The following is a 27,049-nucleotide window of genomic DNA, read 5'->3' on the forward strand; positions in this document are numbered from 1 at the left end:
AATCACGGGCGCTCTCGAGTCATTCAAGCCACACCTCCGGTAATGCCTGCCACGACTGTAAGTGTAGCACTGCTCTCAACTTCATTCTGTTTTGAAAGGTCATTTTTTATTACTTTTGGATTTCACCGCAAGTTGAATATTGCTATTTACTTGCCAGCTGGGTTCAAGGATTGCTAACAGTGGTCTAAGTTGTACATTCTTTTATTTCTCATTCTATAAAGCTACTTTTAATTCTTCGCTGTTTTTCTTTTTTTTTTTTTTTTTCCTTCTTCTTCTATGTAGAGTTCATTTCCGAGCAGAGAGCTGAAGCTACCTACCCGCCGGGTGTTCTCTGGGGTGTGCAGGGAACCGTGCAATCATTCAAGTGACAGATAGGTTTAATTTTCTAACTGGTATTACTTGGTGCCAAGAGCCAGTAAAGATGCATACCTTCACTTAAGCACACTCTTTAGAATGCAAATGACAAGAACTGAGTAGAGAAACTGTTTTTTAAGAGGATATTTAGGAGTCCGGGCAGGAATAAATTGTATCAGCCTGAGCATCTTCCTAACTGGGAGGAAACAGAAGTTTACTCATACTTATCAGGCCCGCAGACCTGAACCACCGAAAAGAAAATGGACAAATCAAGGACAAATCAAGGAGGCTTGCTGAAGATTTAGAGCTTTTACTCTTCCAAAATCTGAAAGCAAGTTTTGTTTGGGAGAAGCAGTAATTAGGCTGCAGTGTCTGGTATCTTTTCAAAAAAAGCACAAAGTTTCACCGATTTAGAAAATAAAGGCTTGGATTAAAATCCCAGCTGGCAGAGGACAGCTACATGTGCCCCAGCCCCTCTAACTGCCTTTACCGGACCCTCTGCACCATCTGGGGACACACTTCACTCTAGTGCGAATTCAGAGCGCAAGGCAGCATCTCGGTTTGTGGCAGAAATCAGTCAGCTGTCGTTGGGCCAAGTCATGAGCACCTTCCTCGAAGCGAAACCGCTAAGCCAGACAAGAAACTCACTTCTGACAAAGCTGTTCAACAGTTGGCCACTCTGAGGAGTCGAGTATTTTTAACTGGAAATGTTAAAAGTTAAAACTTTCATTAAATGCATGTACTGCTATTGGAGAAATATCATAAAACATCGTTTTAATGTGAACACTACTTCATACAATGAAAAACTATTTACAATGTGTTGCTTCCAGATTGGCTGCTTTTACATCGTGTCTACCCAGCGTGTGTCTTCGGCCGGGAGCCGCAGTCCTTGTAGCTCGATGGCCCTCCAAGGCCCCTGGGGACTCAGCGCATCTGTCCACTTACATTGGTCTAGTAATTATAGCTCAGCAGGCAGGCCACCAAAATCATCTATAACCCAGAGACTCTGGCAATCGTATACAAGGAAAATGCGCAGATTAGGTTTCTCTCCAATAAATACCAATTTGACAATACAATCCATTCCCATCTTAAGAAATTGCTTTGTTAGGAAAACATTTTTTCTCAACGGAACTAGAACGAATAGTCTGTTGTTCACCCTTGAACTGTCACGATGCCTTCGTATACAAATATAGCACATTTTGGCCAGGAATATAATTTCTTGTTAAAGAGTTTATTTGCCTTCACACGCAGAATTGCTACATACATTCACAGTTTTAATAGACTGTAATTAGCTACTCCAGTTGTGCTTTAAAATCCCAAATATTATTTTCATTAGTGAGTGCAAAGCAAATGTCCCATTTGGCTACAATTGGTCCTAGAGTTATAAACTCCATAATGATTTCTAGAAAATTCCTTCAATCTCCAGTTTCATCATTTGCTTTTTCAGGTATGACTTCCAGGCTCCGGCGCGGCTTCTGAACCTCGGCATTTTCTGTGCCTGGTTTATTCAGCCCACATGAGATAGCAGCATAATGGATTTGTTTCAGGTTCTCCAAGGTCTCGTTCTTAGCATATTTCAAAAGATCCGCTTGTCCCTGTAACAAGACATGCAATTAAATGTTAGGTGTGACATGACTTCTTGTTGCAGTCTGACAATATAGGTGTTCCACTGAAATAGAAATATTTTGATGCCACAAGAGGGCATATTTATTTGTTATTGGCACTGCATCCGAACAGGTCAATTTTAATAAAAAACAAGATTGTCTTCCCAGTTTTCCACATCAAACTCCAAGACCGTGCTGCCTCTTTAGTTCTTTCCCTTTATAAACCTGAACAGAATTCTGTGTGTGTGGACCATGGCAGTCTGGCCTGGTTTAGAATTACATCTTTTTGCTAAATTCTCGGGCCCATCTTGGTTTTTTCCTTTTAAGACTTGCTTTATTTTTAACTTTTCATTCTGAAGTAAGTATAAATTCACAGGATGCAAGTATAGTACAGAGAGGTCTTATATACCTTTCCCCAAATTTCTCCCGATGGTTACGGCTTACATAACTGTAGTACCATGTCCAAACCAGGCAGGTGACACTGGTGCATCGTATATGTACAGCTCTGTGTCACTTTATCCCAAGGGCAGATTCACGTAACCTCCACCGCAATCAACACACAGAGCTAATCTGCCGCCACAAAGATCTCCCTGGAACCATGACTCGAGTCACGCCCTTCCCCATCTGTCCACCATCCTCAGCCCCTTGACACCCATTAGTCTGTTCTCTATGACAAAGATTTGCTTTTGAGGCAAGCTTTGGCAGATAGGCACACAGCAGGTTTTCACGGACTACTTGCTAAACAAGGCAGGAAGGAAACGATCCTTTACTTTCGATAAACTTTCTTAGCCAAATTTTAATTTCTTTTATGGGGTGTGGCCATCCGCTTGACATATACGCAGTCTAACACATAGGTCAAAACACAATGGGATGGACTGCAGCACACGTCACTAGGAGTCTGGAAACTGAGCTGATGATGGGTCAGTGCAGAGTCTGTCAGCCTCGTCACTCTTGACATATTGACCAGAAAATTCTTTGGCTGGGTTTATGTGTGGGCGGCTGTCTCGTGCATCTTGAGCTGGTTAGCAGCATCCATGGCTTTTATCCACTTTAGAGCAGTTGCACCCCATCAGTTGTGACAACCAAAATGTCTGCAGACTTTGTCAAATATCCCCTGGGGGGTGAAACTACCCACACATCAGCCGATCAGTTCAAGATTACTGGTTAGGAGAGAGGATGTGGTGCTCCATCATACATTCCAACATTCCTACTTTGGTCTTTTGTTCTACTTTTCCTTCCGATATTTAATCTGCCTTCCATTAAGAGTCCTTTCTACTTATACTATTACCTTTCCTTCTCTCTTATTTTTCCTTGTCACTATTTTGTTTTCCTTCCTCAGGCTCTAAATTTATTCCATTATTCTCTTTATCATCCCTCCATAGTTTGGATTTTTCTTTGTTATACTTATATTCTTGGTACTATGCCATCTTTCTCCCTTTCTGGTTTTTTTTTTTTTTTTTTTTTTTANCCCCATTAAGTGCTCCTGTACAACAAAAGCTGGGAGCCAGCTGTGGAGGCAACAGGTAAGGACTTACCTTGGCAGGCAGCTGGACTACAATTGAATCTCAACCTCTGGTGAGACTAAATTGCAGGGTAATCTTACGCCACTATGAGGCCAGAACCCACAGAATGGTTTGCTGTTTACCACTTACTGTTCATGATTTTCCTGCTTTACAAAGACCTTTAATTAGTAACTATAAATAGATGCTCCATTGCTTAGTTTAACTGAAGAAGCTTCATTTTTACTCATTCTTAGTAGTCACTGAACTCATAGACAGAATCTTATAAGCAGTAAGGTCTTTGTGTATAAATATAGCATACTGCGGCAGAAATAGAATTTCTTGTTAAAGAGTTTATTTGCCCTCACGTGCAGGATTGTTGCATACATTTATGGTTAATAGATTGTAACTAGACACTCTATTTGTGCCTTAAAATTCCAAGTATTATTTTTTTAATTAGAGAAGTTTTAGGTTCACAGTAAAACTAAGCAGTAAGTACAGAGATTTCCCCTATGCCCCCATCCCCACATGAGGCATAACCATCACCACTACTGACATCTTGCCCCACAGTGGGACATTAACTACAAACCTACGCTGCATATCACTGTCACCCAAAGTCCATGGTTTACCTGAAGGTCCACTCTTGGTGTTGTACATCCTATGGGTTTGGACAAGTGTAGAATGACATGTACCCGCCATTACGCAGAATAGTCACACTGCCCTAAAAATCCCTTGGGCTTCCCTATTCATCCCTCCCTTCTCCCTAATCCCTGGCAACCACTGATCTTTTTACTAACTCAACTTTTCCAGAATGTTATATGGTTGGAATTATACAGTAGGTAGCCTTTTAACATTGGCTTCTTTGACTTAGTAATATGCAATTAACTTTCCTCCATGTCTCTTATGGTTTGCCAGCTAATTTGTTTTTAGTGCTGAGTAATGTTCCATTGTCTGGAAGTACCACAGCTTATTCATCGACTCACCTATTTAAGGACATCTCAGTTAAAACCAACTTTTGGGGATTATGAATACAGCTTCTATAAACATCCATGTGCAGAATTTTGTGTGGACATGAGTTTCCAATTCATTTTAGTAGATACTGACAGGAGTGTGAGTGAAGTATCACACGTATAGCAAGAGGATGTTTAGTTTTGTAAGAAACTGCATCCTGTCCTCTGCAGTGGCTGAGCCGCTTTCATTCCCACCAGCAGCGAGTGAGAGCTCCTGCTGTCCCCACATGCTCACCAGCATTTGGTGCTGCTAGTGCTTTAGATTTTGGTCATTCTAAAAGGTTTACATTGGTGTCTCATTTCTGCTTTAATGTGCAGTTCTCTAATGACATACAGTGTTGAACAGCGTTTCACATGCCTACTGCCACCTGCATGCCTGCTGTAGGGAAGTGTCTACTCAGATCTTTTGTCCGGTTTCTAATTGTTCATTTTTTCATTGAGTTTTCAAAGTTCTTTGCATACTCTAGGTGACAGTTGTTAATCGGGTGTGTCTTTTACAAATATTTTCTCCAAGTCTGTGGTTTGTCTTCTTGTTCTCTTGATTTGTGTTTTGCAGAGCAGAAGTTTTTAAGTTTAAGAAAGTCCTGCTTATGAATTCTTTCATGACTATGCTGTTGGTGTTACACCTAAAAAGTCACTGCCGTACCCAAGGTCATCTAAGTTTTCTCTTATGCTATTTTCCAGAAGTTTTATAGTTTTCCATTTTCCATTTAGGTCTATAATTGGTTTGAAGTTAATTTTTGTGCAGGGTGTAGAGTCTGTGTCTAGATTGTTTTCTCTTTGCACATGGATGTCCAGTTATTCCAGCTCCATTTGTTTAAATGAGTATCTTTGCTCCATTGTATTGCCTTGGCCCCTCAGTCAAAAATCAGCTAAAATTTATGTGGGTCTATTTCTGGGCTCTCTATTCTGTTCCACTGATCTCTTTGTTCTTTTACCAATATCACACTGATTACCATAGCTTTATTTATTTATTTTTTTCAGTTTATTTATTTGAGACAGAGGAAGTTGGGGAGGGGAAGAGAGAGAGAGAGGGAAAGAGAGAATTCCAAGAAGGCTCTGCACTGTCAATGCAGAGGCTGATTCAGGGCTCCAACTCATGAACCATGAGACTGTGACCTAAGGCATAATCAAGAGTTAGATGCTTAACTGACTGAGCCACCCAGGTGCCCCAATTACTATAGCTTTAGAGTAAATCTCAAAGTCAGGTAGTGTCACTCCTCTGACTTTGTTCTCCTTCAATACTCTGTTGGCTGTTCTGGGTGCTTTGTATCGCCACATAAACTTTAGAATCAATTTGTCAATATCTACAAAATGACTTGATGGGATTTTGATTGGGGTTGTGTTGAATCGATAGCTCAATTTAGAAAGAAATGACATCTTAAAAATATGGAGTCTTCTTACATGAACAGGAAATGTCCCTCCATTTATTCATTTCTTCTTTGATATATTTATTCTGTTTTGTTTTATTCCTCATGTAGATCTTGTATATATTTTGTTAGATTTATGCCTAAGTATTTTATTTTTGGAGGTGCTAATGTAAGTGGCATTATATTTTTAACTCCAAATCACCCTTGTTCATTGCTGTTATCTAGGAAAGTGACGGACTTCTATACACTAACCTTGTATCTTGCAACCTTGCTATAATCGTTTCTTAGTTCCAGGAGTTTTTTGTCAATTCTTTTGGAATTTCTACAAGGATGATCGTGTCATCTGTGAACAAAGACAGTTATATTTTTTCCTTCCCAATGGATAACTTTCATTTCTCTTTCTTATCTTATTGAATTAGCTTGGACTTCTAGTACAAGGATGAAAAATAGTGGAGTCAGGGGATATCTTTACCTTGTTCCAGATTTTAGTGGGAAAGGTTTGGGGTCCCACCATTAGTATGAGGATAGTTAAAGGTGTTTTGCTCTTTATCAAGTTGAGGGAGTTCTTCTGTATTTCTAGCTTACTGAGAGTTTTTATCATGAATGGGCATTAGATTTTGTCAGATGCTTTTTTTTTTTCCATCTAGTGAGATGATCGTGTGATTTTTTTCCCCTCTAGCCTATTGATGTGGTGGATTACACTAATTGATTTTTGATTGTTGCACCAACCCTCATACCTGGTGTAAATTTCATTGGGACACAGTGTACAACTCTTTTCATACATTGCTGGATTCAGTTTTTAAATATTTTCTTGAGGATTTCTGCATCTATGTGCATAAGAGTTTGGTATTAGGATAAATGCTGGCCACGTACAATATATTAGAAAGTATTCCCTCTGCCTCTGTTTTCTGGAAGAGAGTGTAAAAAAAAACTGGTACGATTTCTTCCTTAAATGTTTGATAGAATTCACCCGTGAACCCAAGTGAGCTGGTGCTTTCTATTTTAAAACGTTATTGTTTATTCAACTTCTTTAATAGAGATAAATCTATTCAAATTCTCTATTTCTTTTTGTGTGAGTTTTGGTAAAATGTGCCTTTCAAGAAATTGGTCCATTTCATCTAAGTTATCAAATTTGTGGGAATAGAGTCATTTGTTATATTCCTTTGCTGTCCTTTTAACACCCATGGGATCTGTAATGATGTCCCTTCTTTTGGTTCTGATGTTAGTGATTGGTGTGCTCTGTTTTCTTCCTTCCTTCCTAGTCAGTCTGGCTTGAGACTTACTGATTTTAAAGATTTTTTCAAAGAGCCAGCTTTCAGTTCTGTTGATTTTCTCTATTAATTTCCTGATATCAATTTCACTGATTTCTGCTCTAATATTTTTATTAATAAAAATTAGGTCTATGCTCAAAATGCTTACTTGGCATGCCCTCTTAGACTCCACATGCCCAAAACTGAGTTCCTAATATCCTTCCTACAAGCCTCTCTAGAACTAACTCCTCTTAGGTTATGACAACTCTGTTCTCACAGTGACTGAGAACAAAAACCCTAATACCATCTTTGACTCCTCTCCTTTTCTTACATCCCTCATCCCACTTGTCAGCAGCCTCCATTACCTCTGTCTTCAACAAATATACACATATACAGATTCTCAGCACTTCTTACCACCCCCATTGCTCCCACTGTGGCCTGAACTACTATCACCTCTCTCTGAGTTTATGACAACTAGCCATCATGCTTCTCCTTTGTCAACATGACAGCCAGAGAGAAACAAACACGGTCAGAACACGACCCTCCCCAAACCTGTGGCTCCTCGTATAATGCAGAGTGAGAGTCAACGTCCTTTCCCACACCCCCTGAGCTGTCACCCCCTTCATCGCCCCACCTTGTCCAGTCAGCCACTGTGATGCTGGGCCCCTAAATGCTCCTCAGACACAGCAGGTCCTCTCTGGCCCAGCCTCAAGGTTGTACACTCAACATTCCCTATGCAGGGAAGGCTCTTGCCCAGAAAGACACACAGTTTGCTCTCTCACCTCCTTCAGGCCTTGACTCCCTGACAGCCTTTCCAAAATGAAAACTGCCACCTCTTGCTCCCAGCTCTTGCCCCTTCCCTGCCTTGCTTTTTCCATGACATGTACTACCACATGACGTTCTCTGTTGCTTTGTTTACTATCTGTCTCTCTCATTAAATGTGAGCTCCATGAGAAGCAGGGCTTTTACGTCTTCAGTCCACTGGTGAACCCTCCCCCTCCAAGCCTACAATAGCACCAGGCATACCACACAGGCTCCAGAAACGTGTTGAAAGAGTATAATTAGACTAAGATGCTAAAGTCTCCTCTTTAATCTTCACAGTTGCCTCCCAATCAAGTGTTTCACCTTTCTCTCTGCATTTATATATTATGAATAGGTATTTTATTTTTACAGAAATGAAATCAAGCAAACTCTGTGATTCTTCAGTTTTCTTTTTTTCACCAAAAGTCATGTCTTCTCCATCTTTCCATGTCAGCATATATAGATCTGCCACAGGATGATGGAGCATTTAAATACAAAATCCCCAGATGGTGTAGGATAATTCATGTGGTAATAACAGAATTTTTTTATCTGGTTGAATCTTGGCTCCCATGTTTAGACAGGTCATTACCACATCTTGAACGGACCAGGCTTTCTGCAGCCAGCCACGAGAGACACAAAGGGCCCCCAGAGCTGGCGAGCTGCTGAGTTTTACCCAGATTACTTGTATTTTGTTCTGTGCGCCCAAAACTGCACGTCTGACATGTCTCAGGATTGTGGCATCCAGTGGGAGCAGAGAACAATTCTGAAAGAGGTGATGGTGCTGTTTCCTATAGCATCGTTCACATCTCATTGCTTCAAAAGAGCAAAGGCTATTTAAAACACTGCCGCCCACTGACACAGGGTATCTGGGTTTGAAGACTCCTACGAAACTGGCTTTGCAATGTTCCCAGTTGAGAAACTCAAACCCTATTTGGTTTCACACATTCTGTTTTGAATTTCGTAAGTTATTCTATTTGGTTCTCATGTTGAAGGAGTTATAACAACCTTAGGTCAAAATATTTAAGGTTCCTACTCAGACTCAGAACATAATCTTTAGAAGACATAGCTAAGGGCAGGGCTGAATCCCAGTGGCTCATGCGGAGAGCGGGCAGCCACTGCGCTCCTTCTGGCCCTGCTGGTGGCTGCCTGAGAGGAGGTCAGAGGCTGGAGCAGCCGGGAAATGAATGACAGCAGATCCCAGACACCAGAGCCAGTGTCCCAGCCACACTCAATACTCGGCCAATCACCCAACTTTCTGTCTGACCATCAAAGATGCCCCAGCTTTTAATATGTTAAAAATACTTCGAGGCACATCTGTTAGCCTAACATAGTTTCGAATCTAAAATTAACAACCACAATTCACTGCTTTTATTTAGACCTAGAGTTAAAACTATAGGGATTGTACACTTCCGTTATTCTTTTTCAAAGGTTTTTAATCCAACTGTCTATCAGAGAAGAACAGAGTTGTCCTCCTTCTGAGGAGAGCGAACCAGGGTGGCCACAAAGACTCCCCAGACCACCAGTCTGTAAAATGGCCATGTGGCTGAGAGCCAGAAGGGGCAAAGATGGCCACCTGCCATTCCCTGGAAGCCAGTAGACATGTTTCTTCCAAATTACAAGCAGGTGGACAGAAGAGAAAAAAGAGAACACCCATACCATTTTGAGAGTCTGAAGGAGGCAGAGGAGTAGTCAAAAACTTTTTTTTAAAGTTTATTTATTATTCTGAGAGAGAGAGAGAGAGAGAGAGAGAGAGAGAGAATCCCAAACAGGCTCTGGGCTGTCAGCACAGAGCCCGATGAGGGACTTAAGCTCACAAACTGTGAGATCATGATCTGAGCTGAAACCAACAGTCAGATGCTTAACTGACTGGGCCACCCAGCTGCCCCAAAACTTTTTAAATTTAATGCAAGTAAGAACGTAAGCTATCAGTGTTTGGTTTGACCTCAGCATATCTGGGGCCCACACTGACTTCCGGGTTGTGCTGGGGCTAAAAGCCCCAGCCCAAGAAGGTTTGCTTGGATGGCATGGATTAGGCTGCCTCCTTCCTGCTTCTTTCCACTCAGGAACACAGCAGCTTCTAGGTGCCTCCACTGACACCTTCTGCTCCTCCAGACATGAAGCTAACTCTGGGATAAAGATGGGGGAAAGACACCCGAGAGCGCCAAGGCCTAGCAGGAAAACACACTGCCCACCTGCGGGAGCCCAGCACCAGCCCACATGCCCCCTTACTCAGCAATTTGCCATGCACGCGTCCTTATCTTTCCCGTCACTCAGGAAGGCTGCCAGAGGCTTCCTGTCCTCTCCCTCAGATCACTCTGAGAAGACGGCAAGGGACCTAGGATTCTTCTGGACCCACACCAGATAATCTAAATTGCAAAACCCTAACACAAGCTCATGATCAGGAAACATTTCTTGGGAACGGAGTGACTGATCTATGCCAGGCACTGTATTAAGCCCTTCGCAAAGATTATCTCATGATAATCTCAGCTCTGTGAGAGGTACTATTACTAGCCCCAATTTTGTAGACAAGAAAACAGTTTAGAGAGATGAAGGGTCTTGCGCAAGGCAGAGTCTGCACAGCAAATTACACATAAACACACATAAATTCCTCTTGGTGTGTTCTGTTTTCTTTTTGGATTAACTAAACCGCAGGGCCCAAACTATACAGTTGAGTCCCACACGTGACATGTGGCACTTTAAAGCAGGCAAAGTGTAATGTCCTCCACGTTTCTAATGTCCCCAGTACATCAGCAATGGTGCAGACAATTCCTTCTTCCTGTGCTTACACACAGGAACAGAGACACAGATTTCCATCTCTATGTGTTGAATGGGGAGGGACTCACCACACACAACGGTGTGGTTGTGCGGTCCTGGCCTGGGTGCTAAGCTGCCTCACTGCGCTCTGACCGCTGCCTCTGAGAGGCCCGCGTGGCTGGCGAAGGCTGTAGCACATCCATCAGGGTTAAGGAAGGCCTTCCTCCTCCTGCTGTCTCAGTAAGCCTTACACTTGAACAAAGGTCCCCTGGTCATCAGTCACTTGAAGCTGGAGCAACGGAGCATAGCAGCACGTGCTTTGCTGCGGCACAACAAATTCACGTTAGATGTCCCATGATTTTGTTCTGTCCTATTGGCTTCCTCCGAGCTCATTCACATGTTTGAAGGGAGTGGAACGTGACTTGCAAATAAACCCCTCTCTCCTCAGCAGGAAGACTGCCTTCCCGCTCCTCACTCCATCCCAAAGGGTTCACGGGTGCTGGCCAGGTGGATAAGTTGCTCCGAGAGTGTGAAGAACTGTTCTGGGAACATGGCTCCTAACCCTTAGCTTTCCCCTTACTCCAGAGAGACATTTCAATTGTCTGAAGCAGTGTCCTGATTATGCAAGCAAAGCAGGTTGATCTAGAGACTGTCCATGCACCGCGATCCCCTACCCTTTGCCAATATTTTGGCTATTTAATCACATTTACATCTGTTCCTCAACTTTACAAAGGTTGTGCCACTTTAATTTAAATTTTTAAATATAAGATGCAGTTTAAATTCAGAATGGGTGTCTTTCACCTCAGAAACTATTTTACGTTTCTTTCAACAAAGATGGAGGACACGGGGCTCCCAGGAGCTCCTCGGCAGCACAGTGGGGAAAGTGTGGGGGTCTGAGCTGGGCCTTGGCACACAGGCAAGAAAGGATTTCAGTAGAGGCCAGGGGGCTGTGGAGGACGCTGCTTTCTATGTGACTCCATGACTCCAACCAATGATGCCTTTGGGGCCTAACCATGGCTTAGTAGCGTGATTTCTATACTACAGAGCTTTCTGAGTTCCAGCTGTGGCTACATCTCCCCCTGATAGTGGGAACGGCCATGGGAAAAACTAAATCTCACAATGGCAGTGAGCACCGACCCCCTGCAGTGGGAGACTGACTCCCTCGACACAGAGCTGGTGGCTCACGTGGCACAGGTGGGGTGGGGGCTTCAGGAGCTGCCACTGGAGGGTCCACACAGTAGAAGGGAGACAGGACCTAAGCACAAATGACAGGAGGTCAAGAGAGGGCTCTAGGCAAAGGGACCAGGGCTGGTGAGGGGTGGGGAGGAGAGGGCAGTGTGCCCAACGTGTGGAGAGGAAGTAGAGAGCAAGGGGATGCAAGGGCTGAGCAGGACCATGAACATGGAAGCTTCTGAAAGCACTAGTTAAAACAGCATGCACAAGCGCTCCCCTCGCACTGCTAATTTTTTAAGCACATCTTTTGCATAATTAAAGGTTAGCTGAGTGATCACAAATTCCAGATTAGTGGGATCTAGTGTCTGAGGTTTTACTGTGTTTTAAATGGATCAGAAAGCACAGCCTGCCCAGTGACGCATGCTACTGTAGTTGGGTTTTCTGAGCCATTCTGAAGAGTCTTCACATGCTAAAGAGAGGGATAGTTTCTAGCCAATTACAGATTTTCAGGAAAACAGGCAACGTGACACATCACCTATAGCACATAAAATAACTAAAGGGTATTAACATCAATAAAGAAAAGGAGTTGCACACAGACCATCACAGCAATTTTCGGAAAAGAAACAAATGTTAGTCTTCAGGTCTTCAAGGTAAGCACTATACCTCAGGTAAAAACAAAACCAAGATTAATGTCTCACCAGGTGCAAAGACCGTCTAGCTTAACTATTTATTTTTGGCAGAAGTCTTATGCTCCTGAAGAGAACAAATCCCTAATGACTGTCAGGGTTTAGCTTGTAGTCTTAGTTCTGAGGCGGGGGGAGTGGTGCAGAACAGGAAGAGCTGGCTTGGCAGCAGTTCTTCTGGAAAACATCTTGGGGTTGTAATGAGCTTTATTTGAGTCTATGATATGACACAGGCGCTAGAAAATCCAGCATAATTTTGGCCGTATTGACAGTAAGATAATGTTTGGACGATGAAGAAAATCATACTGACGAGTCCTACCCTGGGGCTGTCAGTGCTGCGCACATCCAAAGTATGGGGATAATTCTGGCAAACCAGAGCCACCAAGAGGCCTAGGGACCCAGTGGGGAGGGAATCAGATGCCATCTCACCCTAGAATCTGCATAGGATGAGCATGTCTGACCTGAACCAGGGAGGTCTAAAAGAAGGTAATGATAGTTCTCAAAGGTACACAGGGAAGCTGAAGGAGAGGCAATAGAAATAATTCTGTGCTGCTTTGAGGGTATTACTGTAACCAAGGGGTAGACATGAAGTTAGAGAGAGATCAACTTCCATAGACTATGACAGAACATAAGTAAAACTGCATGACAGAGGAGTAGGGTGGCAGTCTGGGGGAAGCAGCAGGAAGGTGGGTAGGACGATGTTACGGTGTCGTGTGGCCAAGCCTCACAGTGTATCCTACACCATTCTGAGGGAAAATGCTTCATGGGCAGGTTCTGCCACTGCGGTAGACTATCTGCAAAGGCAGCAGTCATAATCCTTTCCATCTCTGTCCAGGCTACTCCATCCACTAGTTGGTGGGGTCCACTTCCCCTTCCCTTGAATCAGGGCTGGCATTGATTTGCTTTCATCAATAAACATGGAGGAAGTGGTCTTAAGAAGCCTGGCGGCTTCTCCTTTCATTTTCTTGGACTCTCACAGCAATATAAGGAAGCTGGGCTGGACTACTGAATGAGGATCGGCCATGTGGAGAAAGGGAGAAGGATAGAAGAGAGGGACCTAGTCATTCTAGCCAGCCCTGGTGACATGCCAGTCACATGAGTGGAGACTTCTTGGATATTCCAGGCCCAGTGGACTTCCCAGCTGAACCAAGCCTCATAAGTGATCCTGGTCAACACCACGGGAAACAGAAAAACCACCCAGCTGAGTGCAGCTAGCCCACAGAATCATATCAAATAAGAAGTTGTTTTAAGCCACTAGTTTTGTCATGATCTGTTCTACAGCAACGGAGAGCTGAAATAGTCAGTCAAGGTGGCCATATTTTGTGCTTCCTGGGCACAGTGGATTGAAGCAGATAGAGAACCTGATCCAAGCAGAACTTAATACAAGAGGAAGCTTATACCTTTAGGATCATAGGTCTGGATGTGAAAGGAAAGGGTAGCCTCAGCTGATCAGATTTCCTCTCCTTGGATTTGAACTAGGAAATACAAACAGATTGAGGAAGTGGAATAAAACCTTCTAAGGTTCAATCAGGGCCAAACCAAGACAATACCAAGTCACAGGGCAGCAGACACTACAAGGGAGCAGGAGGGCAGAGCAGATGACCGCCGGCCCCTGGGGAAGAGCTGCCCCAAGAGCTGCTGGGCTTCCTGACCGCCCTTTACTCCTGTGAGGCTGGTGCACGGCTTTTGGTCTCAGAGCTCCCTGTCCCTTCACGGTCCTCCCACGGGCCAGCACCTCTCGCCCCTCCTCTGTGAGCTAACCTGCGGGAGTTCTGCCTCTTACAACCAAAACAGGGCTCCTCTACCTTGAGATTCCACCATCTCAGGAATGGTAATAAAGAGAAACAATAAAAATTATCACCAGTACAGTGAGTGTTTTAGCAAATGAAAAATAAAGGGAGAGAAACCTTTTGATGAAGCTGGTGGGTGGAAAATGTTAACAGGATATCCTTCCCACATTTCTGGTGAAATGAGCAAAAAAGAATAAAACTGGCAAACACACACACACACACACACACACACACGCAGCAAACCAAGGGGTATGACATAATTTAATAAACTTCTGGAATTCACAGAATTTACAGTGGCAATTCATAAAAGTCCTGAAAAATTTAAGAGGCCAATCAAACCGGAAAGGCACAAACTGAATGTCCTTTGACTTCTGCTTGAGGCAGCAGAAAAGAGGATGGGGCAGAGGGTGAGAAGAAAGCGGTGGCCCGGGACAAGTGAGGAACAGGGCTAACACACACACACAGAAACCTGGACACGATATATTGAACAATGATGTTCTGATGGTGCAAACAGTGAGCCCTGAGGGAAGACATACAAACGGGGGTCCGGCTCCCTGTGTGGAGGGGTTTCAGAGGCGAAGCGGCTGGGGTGTAAGGGGCGGAGCAGTGGGGGCTCTTAAACAGCTACTGCCCATAACTGGTTCGGGATGATGGGGAATTTGAGGAGCACCCAGAGGAGAGAAGTGGGAAGCTGGATGGCGTTAATGGCAGAGTGGACAGTGTAGAAGATACAGCAATACTGCCTGAAGCTGTAGAAATAATAGAAACCATTAAAAAAAATAAAAAATACGAAAGACCTAAAAAGAAATGAATAGTGGATCTGTCAGTTTGGGGAAAATATCAAGCAGTATATATGTATACTTGAGAGTTAAAGAAGGAAGAGAGAAAGGGTAAGACTGAAAAAAGATTTAAAGAAAAAAAGGACTAAAAAATTTTCCAAATTTGATGGAAACTATAAATCCACATAGAGAAGAATCTCAACAAACCCAAAGCAGAAGAAACATGAAGAAAATCAGACTAAGGCCCATCATAGTTTTTTTAAAGGCTTAAAAAAAAAAAAAAAAAAAAGAGAGAGAGAGAGAGAGAAATACAAACAAAAAGAAGCCCAACCTCTCTGCATTTACTATTCTGGCTAAACTGCCAACAGCAAATGTTGACATGGATGTGGAATAACTGGAACCCTCATAACACTGTCAGGGGGATGCTAAATGGAACAGTTTAGGAAGTAGCGTGGCAATTTCTTATAAATTCTGACATGCACTTACCACATGACCCAGTAACTGCGCTCATAGGTGTTTATCCAAGAAAATAAGAATATGTCCACATAAAGACCTGCATGTGAATGTTCCCTACAGCTTTATTCACAACAGCTAGAAACTAGAAACAACCTGAATGTCCATCAACTAATGAACGTATAAACAAAGAGTAACACACCCATAAAACAGAATACTATTCATCAATAAAAAGGAATGGACTACTGAAACACATCTCACTTCGAATGAGTACCAAAAGCATTATGCCACATGAGAGACGCCAGGCATAAAGACTACATACTAGATAACTCCCATTTATATAACAATCTGGAGCAGGCAAAACTATACACAGAAGTCAGAAGTCAGCTCAGTGGTANCTCTATCACCCCTGTGGTGGGGTTGCATGACAATATGCATATATCAAAATTCGTCGAGTTGTGCAGTTAAAATGGGTCGACCTTATCTTACGTAAACTGTACCTCGATACTGACCAAGAAGAGGGAAGGATGCTGACTATCTAAGGGAAGTGAGGTCTTGAGGGAGGGCTCCTGAATTAAAGCAGCAGTCAGAAACCTGTGGAAACGGATCACGCCTCCTCCCAGTTATGCAGCAGAAACCCTAGAACAGGACATTGACAAACTCTGAGAAAGCTGGGTCCAAGTATCCAAAGACTGGCAATGACCCCAGCTGAGATTTACCTCTTCACAGCCCTTTCCTCAGGCGATGGATAGTGGTGACCATGAGCTAATTTAAATATTGAACTTATACCAAACAACATGGGAGTCATCATCTTGGGGCCAGATGGGAATATTTAAAACTGGAAAATGGAAAAATTACAATATGCCTAAGCCCCCACCCCGGAATATTAGTGGGTAGAGACTTTCCTCTTTCATAGCAGAAGGTTGACCAACCGGCCTTATAATTGAAATGTGTAGCTTAAAAGAAAAAAAAAAAAGCAAAATGACTCCTATTTTTTTTCATAATCTTTTTTCTCAACCTCAGAGATATCTCATAGGAAATAAATGCCTCTCACAGTAAAAACTGTTAGTAGTTCATTTAGCTTCTTTATGGTTTATTTTTCTTCTGTTAAATAAAGAAAAGTGAAATGGCACTTTTTAAAAATTTTTAAAAAGAGCAGTTACAGTAGGCGTCTATCTACCGGCATACGTTCTTTCACAATATCTTAGACAGTAGCTCTTGTCAGATGTACCAGTAAGAAAGAAAATCACTGCCAGTTTAACTAGGATACAATGTGCGATGCCATGGACCAGAAGATACATACCAATTTCAAAGATTTTTGATGTCAAAAATAGAAAAAAGAAGGATGACTCAGAATCAATAAAATATATCTCCATCCATCCGTATGCATATAAAATGGTGGGTAAAATAAGGTCACCTACATTTAATAATAGTTATTTCCTGGAGGGTTTGAAGTCATTTTAAAACTTTTATCTTTTTTACATTAAAAAAAGTTCTCTATGATGAAGACATATTTAGAAAAACAAATGAATGATTTTTTTTTATTCACAATAAAAAAATGGTTGGAAGTAAATATGCCAAGGTATCAATAGTAGATCTNGTATGATGAAGACATATTTAGAAAAACAAATGAATGATTTTTTTTTTATTCACAATAAAAAAATGGTTGGAAGTAAATATGCCAAGGTATCAATAGTAGATCTCTCTGGGTGTGGTGACCACAGCTGATATTTCTTCTTTGTTTATTTCTGTATTCTAAAGCAATTCTTAAAACTGAAAAACTAGGGGCGCCTGGGTGGCTTAGTCGGTTAAGCGTCCAACTTTCGCTTAGGTCATGATCTCGCGGTTCATGGGTTCGAGCCCCGCGTCGGGCTCTGTGCTGACTGCCAGCTCAGAGCCTGGAGCCTGTTTCGGTCTGTGACTCCCTCTCTCTCTGACCCTCCCCTGCTCACGCTGTCTCTCTCCCTCCTAGAAATAAATAAAACATTAAAAAAAAAATTGAAAAGCTAAACAAAGGAGGCAAAACATCCCTAAGAACTGGGATGAATGTCCTTAGATGAAAGGAATTTATGGCAGGAGGCTTCCTCTTAGGGTGACCAATCGTTCTTGGTTTGCCCTGATTTTCACATGGAAGTTCTATGTCCCAGGATGATTGGTACCCTGTCTACTTTCTTGTTCAAATTAGAGGGAGAAAATCGCTTCTCGGCCTTTTGGCTAAGATCAAGTGCAAATTAGTGGGAGAAGATATTTTTGATTTTGCTCCAGAGCAGAGGTATTCCATGGTTTTAGGGCACCTCAGGATCCCCGCCATGGAACCTGTTCAACAAGCAGATTCCTGCACGCTACCTCTAGAGATTCTGATCCAGATTCCAAGGTTGAGCTTGAGAGACCGCGTTTTTAAGCACCTGAGGAAATTCCTTCAGGCCTCACAGCTGCAGGGCTCCTTCAGCATGTCTTCCTGTCCTCTTTCTCACTTTTTCTCCATATCCAGTACCATCGGAAACCTTCCCCCAGCCTCTGTGCCCAACATGAGAGCGCTGCTGCCTCTGGCCCACTGCACTTAGCCCTGGAGGGCTGCCACCTCATCAAGCTCAGCACAAAAAACACGTGGTCAGAGGAATCCAAAGGATCCGATTCCCTCCTGTCAGCAAAAGGCTGGTAGCTCAACTCAGACCCAAACTCAAGTCCAAAGGGGGACTGATTCTTATAAACAAGGTTAAAACTTGTGAAATACACACAGATGGAAAAAGCTCTTCCGTTATATGGAAATGACACACAGATCTCTCCAGTTCTTCCCCATTCTGTGCCCAGGTTCTACCACATCCAAACACCATCTAGGACAAATGTGCCGGAAATTTTTAAAAGATCGATTACCTTGTCCTACACATTAGTTCCCATATGAACATAAGTCTGAGGTGTTAATTCTCTCTCCTGGACGTAATTCAAAAGAAAATAGGTTTCCTCAGTGTAGCTATTTGGTTCAATTACTTATTTTGAAAATCTGGTGTATTGCTTTATGTCGGCTGTTTTTCATTAATATGTGCTCCTGGCTCCCATTTTCCATGGCTCTTAGCCAAGAGCGTCTCAGACTTGCATGCGCATGGGAGCCCCCTGGGATCTTGTGAAAATGCAGATCTGTACATGTGCGTTCAGGAGATCTGGAGTGGGGCCTGGGAGTCTGCATTTTGAACAGGCTCCCAGGTGGTACCCAGGCCGCTGGTTGCTAGACCACCAACGGGTAGCGAAGACAGCTGACAGGTGGCAGTTTGGTCGCTAGGACTGTATAACAAAGTAAAAGAAAATGAGCATTTGCTCTCTCACAGGGCTTAAACGACTGTGTTACCTTTCCCTTGAGATTTATAGGAAATCTGTAGAGTACCCATACCTCTGGGTGGGAGTAAGTCAGTCAACAAGTTATAAAGCCAAATTCCTTTTCTTTGTAAATTCTTCTATCTGCTTTTTCCTTAAATGCAAACTATTGAAATTAACTTCTAAGCAGAAGATTGAGAGATTACCAAAAAAAAGCACATGTGAAGGGTGGAAGTATTTTAAGAAGTCAAGAAAATGATTTTAATTATAAAAATGAGTAGAGGTTTAACGTGAGAAAATGCAAGTTGGCCAGCTTGCAAGGGTGACTTTTTATTAAATCAGAAAACTGTTGTCAGCTGCAGGAATGGATCTTTTAAGTTGAGGGAAAACAAGGAAATTAAAAGGGGCAGTTGTGATAATGTCTTTACAGTGTTGGCTTCAAGGGAGCACAAAGTTCGAAGGGTGAATACCGGAGAATAATTTTACATTTAGCTATCCAAGATCCAGAGTGAAATAGTGTGTCTCTGGTATGGTTATTCAAGTTCCCAAACACGGAGGAGCAGAAAAGTAAAAACCTCTGAGACAAAACTCAAAAAGGTTTCAAGGTACATACATGGCATGATTTTAAAAACTGATGTCCTATATGCACAGCACAGAGAAAAGGCAGAGAGAACGCACAGCAAAAAGGCCAGCAGCAACTGCCGCTGAATGGTGGGGCTATGTTTGTCTTGCCTCATTTCTATATTGATAGTTTCAACAATGATAATGTACTACTTTTATAATAAAAAAATAATTTAAAAATTTTAAATGGTCATGCTGAGTTAGGAAGGAAAGAGGGAAGGAGGAAAACAGATTTTCCTCGAAGGAAAATGTCAAAGGGCAATTCTTTTACAGATTTCTTTTAATTATGCCCTACACAATTCTTTCCTATTTTTGTCCTGGAATCATATTAATATTAAGGCCACGATTATACTTGAAAGTATTAAATGGGATTTGAGTAATTAGAATCTAAATTCCCAATCATTCCTCTGTAATCATATTTTCTATTTCACATATAGCAACTGACATGTATAAACTTGACCATGCTTCAAGGACAGAACTCAAGGTCCTTTCCCTTCCTATTAGAATCCACTATGTGCCGGCCATGACAGCCCCATGTTCTCTCTCCAAGAGGCACCAGCCAGCTGTCAGGCCTGCAGGCTCTCCCGAGGGCCGAGTTCTCCCTGGACTGCTGTGACCGTGCTATCGCCTCAGTGGCTGATAACGCACAATGTAGGACATGTTATACTAAAAGGAAGAAACATGCTGAGAAAGACTGCAGAATCGCAGCTTGGCCACATACCTTTAAGATGGTGATATTCCAGGTAAAGCTCTCCACTGCTTTTTGTAGTTTTCGTTCCTTCAAACCTTCCTTGGTGCCGATGCTGTGCAAGTGTTCATGGAATTCCATGGCTGAAAGAAACAGACAAAGTAGTTTACTTCCCCATCCAACCCGTGGGAATGAACTGGCAATGCTCATGTCTCCAGGTATAGCTGAAAGAATTCCAGTCTCCAGTGGACTTTCAGAAATGTGCCTATTTAAGAATGTGATAATTGGCGTGCCTGGGTGGCTCAGTCAGTTAAGTGTCTGACTCTTGATCTCAGCTCATGATCTCAAGGTTCCTGAATTCGAGCCCCACATCAGGCTCTGTGCTGATGGTGTGAAGCCTGCTTGGGATCCTCTTTCTCCCTCTCTCTGCCCCTCCCGTTTGTGCTCTTTCTCTCTCTCAATGAAATATAAACTAAAAAAAAAAAAAAAAAAAAAAAAAATTNTGTGATAATTGTAGGGAAACACTGAAAAAAATTCACATGGTCTTAATAAGGCTTACGGCATCTTAAAAGCCAGCAGCAATCATTCCTCATGGTTTTGAAGGGCAAACAGGGCACATATGATCATTCTCAGTCCTATTTTAGAGATGAAGAATCAGAGGTTCTGCGAAGGGGAGAGATGGAAGGCTGTGGAGGCAGCAAGAGGGAGAGCACCAGAGCCCAGGTATTTGGAGCCTCAGAGGGCAGATTTCAGTTCCTCTGAGGACACAAAGTTGGCAACTGGAGATAAAATGAACTCCACACGAGGATCACTGTTGTCAGTGCAGAGCCTGCTTTGGATCCTCTGCCTCCCTCTCTCTGCCCTTCCCCTGCTCACTCTTGTGTGTTCTCTCTCTCAAAAATAATAAGCATTAAAAAAAAAAAGACTACATGATTCCTAAGGCAAACCTCATATCAAAGTGTGCTCAGGTAGGTCTTGCTTCCTCCCGGTGTCCTGTACCCTGGCCCCTCCCTCCCCTACACATTTTTTGTAGTTTTTAATTTACCTTTCTCCTGTATTGTTCTCCTCGAAAATACAAGCAACTGTGTACACATAGCCATGGCCTTCCCTTTCTTGCACAAGAAATTCCTGTACTTGGTTTTTGTTTTCTGTACACTGTTCAGAAGTACACTGTTCCGCATCTTGGTTTCTGTTTTTTCCTCATATAAGTACACACACAGTAGAGATCACTTGTGTCAGTGTGTATAGCTCATCTCCACTCTTTTTTTTTCACAACTACATGGACTCCTTGAGGGGATGAACCAGCATTCACTTAACCAGTCCCCTACTGATGGACAATGGGTTGTTCTGAAAGCATCTGCAGTTACAAGTAATGTGGAGCAGTCGTGATCTTTACAAGACATTTCCTTGGTTCCTTTGTGCCTGTTTACTGTTGAGTTGGGCATTCCAATTTCTAATGTCCTTCCTGTGCAACACCATTTCAAAGTAACTCTTTATTTATTAGTGTCTTTTAACAGTAAGCAAAAGCTGACACATGATAAATACGTTAAGCTGCCAATTTATTAGTCTTTTTTTCTTTTCTTCCCCCTCACCAAATAGGAACAAAGGTTCTAATTCCTATCTTGCTAATAAGGCTTAAGAACATAACTGGTTTCAAGAAAGAACAGTAAAACTCATTACATTGTCTAGAAAGCTCCTACACTAATTTCTCTCCTTTCTTCCAAATTCTCTTTTGCCACTGATGGTACCTGAGAACATCCCAACTTGATTAACTAACCCCCGTCCATCGTGATGCTGGTAACCTGGCTCATACATTGGGCTTCATCCCATATCACTAATTCTGACTTTCACTGAATGTGCTTAGCTGCAGCAAATAAACAAACACACACAGACACACAGACACACACACAAACCCTCAAAGATCCAACCATGAACAGGAAGCAATCTTGTTCTAAATAAAGCCCAGGATTTTTGCTAGAGCATTTAACTGTGTCATATGTTTTTCTTTTTTCCCCTGGGACACCCCTTGGATAGTGCTGTGATGACTAAGACCCACTTCTTAGAGCATGGCCAGGGGAAGCCTGAGTGGGGAGACCTTGATATGTTGGCTTTTCTGTTAATATTTAATGCTGGATTTCAATACTGGTTTGTCTGAGCCCAATGCCCCATGGTTTTCCAACTACCATGAGTTATTTCCAATCAAGAGTCATATGCTATGGTTATGTGTATCCAATAATTATGCTGTGAGGCAGAGCACCTAAGGGCTGATGCACATGCACTGACCCAGTTCCTAGGGAAGACAGAGGGAGAGTGAATGAGATTATGCATTTGAACTGGGTCAGTCCATATATAACAAGGAAATCTAATTATATTATATATCAATTGCATTATTCCCTTGATATTAAGTTATCAGGAAATCTATTCTAACATGTTGCAGGAGGTCTTTTAGTTCTTTTACATCAACTCTGAGTATGAAGAGCTTGTCTGGGTTAGATGTTAAGTAACTTTCTCCCTATTTTCCAAATTATTTTCCGCAAAGAAACATTAGCCCAATGACAAGGTTTCTTATTGTGAAAGCACTATTTCTTCTCCATCCGGAAGTTGTACCATTCTGTCTAAAGAGCAGAGTGAGACTTAAAGTCACTGGTGAAAAATCAAATAAGCCAAACCTTTAAGACTAATAATTTACCACCTCTCCCACTCCTACCTCAACCCCCACAAGGGAGCCAAATTGTTTCTGTTTTCTAGAGGCACCTGGGTGGCTCAGTCAGTTAAGCCTCTGACTTTAGCTCAGGTCATGATCTCCTGGTTTGTGGGTTCAGCCTCACATCGGACTCTGTGCTGACAGCTCAGAGCCTGGAATCTGCTTCAGATTCTGTACCTTGCTCTTTTTCTCTACCTCTCTCTCAAAAATGAATAAACATTAAAAAAAATTAAAACTCCTCTTCTTTAATTACAGTTTGAGGGGAGTTGGGGAGGAGCTAGGGGAAGGTGGAGAGACTGGGGGCTCCCACTGTGGGGGTGAAGATGGAGTGTGCAGGGGGTATGGAGAAGAGCCCTGGGTAGGCAAGGAGCTGGTGTGAATCTGTGACTACAGTTGAATGGAGATGTCAGGGGTAAGAACACTTTCACGGTCATCTAGAGAATGTGTGGCCTCCATTGCTAGAAAGGCTGTGATGAGGGATAGAGGGGATCGTGTTAAAGGAACACAGGGCAGACTTCACGAAGCAGTCACTCACATGCTAGGAAGCAGGTCCCAAACTTGAGTGTACAACACAAGTCACTGGAGGTGCGTGTTTAAAATGCAGAGTCTTGGGGCACCTGGGTGGCTCAGTCGGTTGAGTGTCCGACTTTGGCTCAGGTCACGATCTCAGGGTTTGTGGGTTTGAGCCCCGCGTTGGGCTCTGTGCGGACAGTTAGCTCAGAGCCTGGAGCCTGTTTTGGATTTTGTGTGTTCTTTCTCTCTGACCCTCCCCTGCTCACACTGCGTCTCTCTCTCTCTCACTAATAAAGAAAACATTTAAAAAAATTAAAATGCAGAGTCTCTGCATCTCCGTCAGGATCCTAGTCAGAAGATCTGGGCTAGGCCCAGACCCGGATATTCTTAATAAGTACCCCAGAAGATTTCCATGCAAGAGGGCTGGCGATGGGGCACCTAGGTGGCTCAGTCGATTGAGTGTCCAACTCATGATTTTGGCTCAGGATGTGATATCACAATTTGAGAGTTCAAACCCTCCATTGGGCTCTACACTGACAGCATGGAGCCTGCTTGAGATTCTCTCTCTGGCCCTCTTCTGCTTGCATATGTGTGCTCTCTCTCTCTCTCTCTCTCTCTCTGTTTCTCAAAATAAATAAATATATATATTTTTTTTAAATCTTAAATTTAAATTAAAAAAAAAAAAAGAGAGAGATCACTGCAAGGAAAACCAGGTTCAGAGGATAAGGAGATGAGATTGAGAGACAGCAGGGTATGATGAAGATGGACAGTGTGTCCAGCATGTGTCAGAGGGCCATGATTGGAGAGGCATTTCAGAAAACTGAAAAACTATGATACTATCGACTCTATCTCTCCTGAAGGAAGCGGGGGAGGGAGGGTGGAAGGCAGATGAGAGATGTGGCAGGCACCACAGTCTAGACTCTATCTTTTTTTTTTCTTTTGTAATGACAGGATACAAAAGGTCTCATCATTTTAGATAACGGAAGTAATTCTTGAGGCTTGAAGTAACAACACTAATTGGTCAGAGAACAACATTTACTGATTACAAACCGTGTGTAGGTCATCTGATGATATGCTGTGTTGAGTCCTATTAAAACCCATCATTTAAATTTGTAAACCCATGACTTACACCCATTACTGATTATTCTGTAAAAAACTACAGACTTCTACAGATATGGGGAGTAAACTGAAGGAAGGGAACTAGTGCTTATATTATCAACTCACTGACAGCTCTTTCATAAAGTATTGATAGTTCTGTTCTGGAACACAATGGCAAGTTCAGTGGCATCACTATAGCCAATGGGACAACAGCATTAAAATGATGTGAAAACACATAACAATTGGTGCTTTTTATATCAATGCCAAAATGAAGCCTGTAGGAAGACCATCAGGGTAGGATTTCTGTAGCAGGAAACATGCACTGGGCACGGGAGATTTAGTAGGCCTATCAGGTCTATGTATTAGACTGTAGAAATTTTACAGAACAAGTTACAAACAGCTGGTAATTTAAGACTAGATTGTTTAATCTTATATAATAGACTAAAAATTGTTAAAATCAGCCACATTCAAATTTCTAAAAACATGAGGAAGTCCATTCTGTGTTCTCACCTAAGCAACTGGATAGAAAATGAGAAGGTAATATGTCCCACGGTAGAGCTGACTGCCCTCGAACCTCCTATAAAATTGTAAGCAGTTATATTAGAAAGTTACATAACAAGGTGGACAGGGAGTCCTTCATCATCTCCTGCTCTTTATCTCTGCTAGCCTTAGTGTTCTAAATGTGGTAATGAGAACGCTGGCCTCTGATCGAAGAAAGGCTATCAGCTCAACTATTCTCCGCAGACATGTACCAGACAGAGCCCAGGACGCAGAGCATGCCAGCACCCAGCACAGCGCAACCGCATCTGAGGCTGCGGGCTGGGCCTCAGGCTGCCCGCGCCTCCTCTGACCTTGTTTAGGAACAAGAGCTGGCCACTTGCGGTAGCTGTTCTACCTGCAGAGGTTAGTTCTACATCCTGCCTTCTTATTAACTATACTATTAACCAAACTGACATGCAATCACACAAAGTAACTATCCAGTATATTTGCACGTTCCTTGTTTACCAGTTAGCAGTGTGTCTTTTATCTTCCTGTCTATATTACTGGTATTTTAGAGTGAAAGTCCCTCCACTCAGGGTCGGGGGAGGAGGAGCACTGTTCATTTACATAGGTGGAGTGCTTAGAAGCAGCCCTCAGCAGGCTTTTAGCTTAAGTGAAGCCTTTAGGATTCTGAAAAGGATAAGAAGATGCAGGAGAACCATCAAATCAGCTGTCACTCCCTCCTCAGACACCACAGAGGGCCACCCACACACACAGGCCAATCNCTGGGGCATTAAGGGCTGAGATCGAGGGCTTGCCAGCTCTAAAACACAAGAATTTCTCATTGATCAGTTGTAGGTAAAACAAAAACCAACCTATATGCTTCTGAAAATAATTAGAATTTTATTGATCCTGAAAAATTTCTTTTGTGACCATCTGCAAAATCAATACCTACAGGTTTCTAAATTGCAGACTTATGACAAGAGAGTTCTAATAATCTTAGAAAACACAGCTCTCAGCTCCTGTGGCCTGAGCACTGCTGGTGGACGTCACTCCCAGACAGGCACAGGTCACAGGTTCTTTGTTGCATTGCTCCTGCTGCTTAGTGACAAGAATTCTCACTGTGAAAACAATCTTCAGGTTCAAACACAGAAACCAGCCCAACAGTAAAGAGGGAATAAGAAGTGGGCTTGTTTTGTTTTTTGTTTGTTTGTTTTTAGGAACAAATTGTATTTTTCTGTATGTTTCCAGAATCTTCCAAATACTCTGCCAACATTTTTATCTTCAATTTGTATATTTTAGACCCATGTGTAGTTGTTCACATTACCTTGCATTTTTTTCTATTAGTAATGTCCCATTTACATGTCTGATTTACACTAAATGGCATTATAAAAGCCTCAAGTAAAGCACTGTCTGGTTAACATTTACGACATTTGGACCAACTATTAAGGTAGGGGAAGGGAACAGCATTCCTTGATTCTACCAGGATGTTCTCACCCAAGCAAGACAAGAGGTGACAATTAATTCTGGCCAAAGGGAAATCTTTCTAAGTTTTACTCAGCTTCATGTGAAAACCAATACTACTTGGTTAAATCGTCGTTTGAAAAGTAGGCCACACTACAAAACTGCAATGGGCTATATTGTTTAACAGTCAAAATACATGGTGTGTTTAAAGGCAGTAAAGTTTGAAGGCTATGAGCATATGTTACACAAATCCAATGAAGTATATGGACACACGGACCAATGCCTAGGGGAAATGATGTCCAGAAAGCAGCAAATGATCATGTCTCATGCACAGACCTGGCTGGCCTGCTCTGACTTACTCTTTTGTCAAGAGGACTGCCTTTGAGCCTTGGCTACTCTGTGCCAAAGAACCTACAATTAGGTTCTTGACTCCATGACCCCAAGTTTCTGTTCCCACAGAAAAGATGTGAGTTATTTTTCTTTAGGAATATTAACCAAGAAGAAAATCTGCTCAAATTCCTTGGTGGCAATGAACTTGAGAATTTAGGAAATGAATAGCTGGTCATCAAACAGCAGAGAGAGAACAAACAGAAAACCCATAAATTTCTATGAGAGTAAGTTTGGTTCTGATCTAAGGGAATGGAAGACAAAG

At 42.5% G+C, this 27,049-nt stretch overlaps 1 protein-coding gene across 1 annotated transcript in view; it reads right to left on the reverse strand.

The window, feature by feature from the left end:
* Positions 1-1,102: 1,102 nt before the first annotated feature.
* The window catches only part of PLCL2 (phospholipase C like 2), a 185,154-nt gene continuing 159,207 nt past the window's right edge, over positions 1,103-27,049 (reverse strand). The window contains exons 5-6 of the mRNA XM_077750889.1: positions 20,172-20,281; positions 1,103-1,949 (exon numbers count right to left, since the gene is read on the reverse strand). Of these exons, the coding sequence (XP_077607015.1) occupies positions 1,770-1,949; positions 20,172-20,281 (290 nt within the window). The 3' untranslated portion in view covers positions 1,103-1,769. The remainder of the gene's footprint in view (positions 1,950-20,171; positions 20,282-27,049) is intronic.

Source organism: Crocuta crocuta, unplaced genomic scaffold (genome assembly GCF_008692635.1).
Source record: "Crocuta crocuta isolate KB4526 unplaced genomic scaffold, BGI_CrCroc_1.0 scaffold279, whole genome shotgun sequence".
NCBI lineage: Eukaryota > Metazoa > Chordata > Mammalia > Carnivora > Hyaenidae > Crocuta > Crocuta crocuta.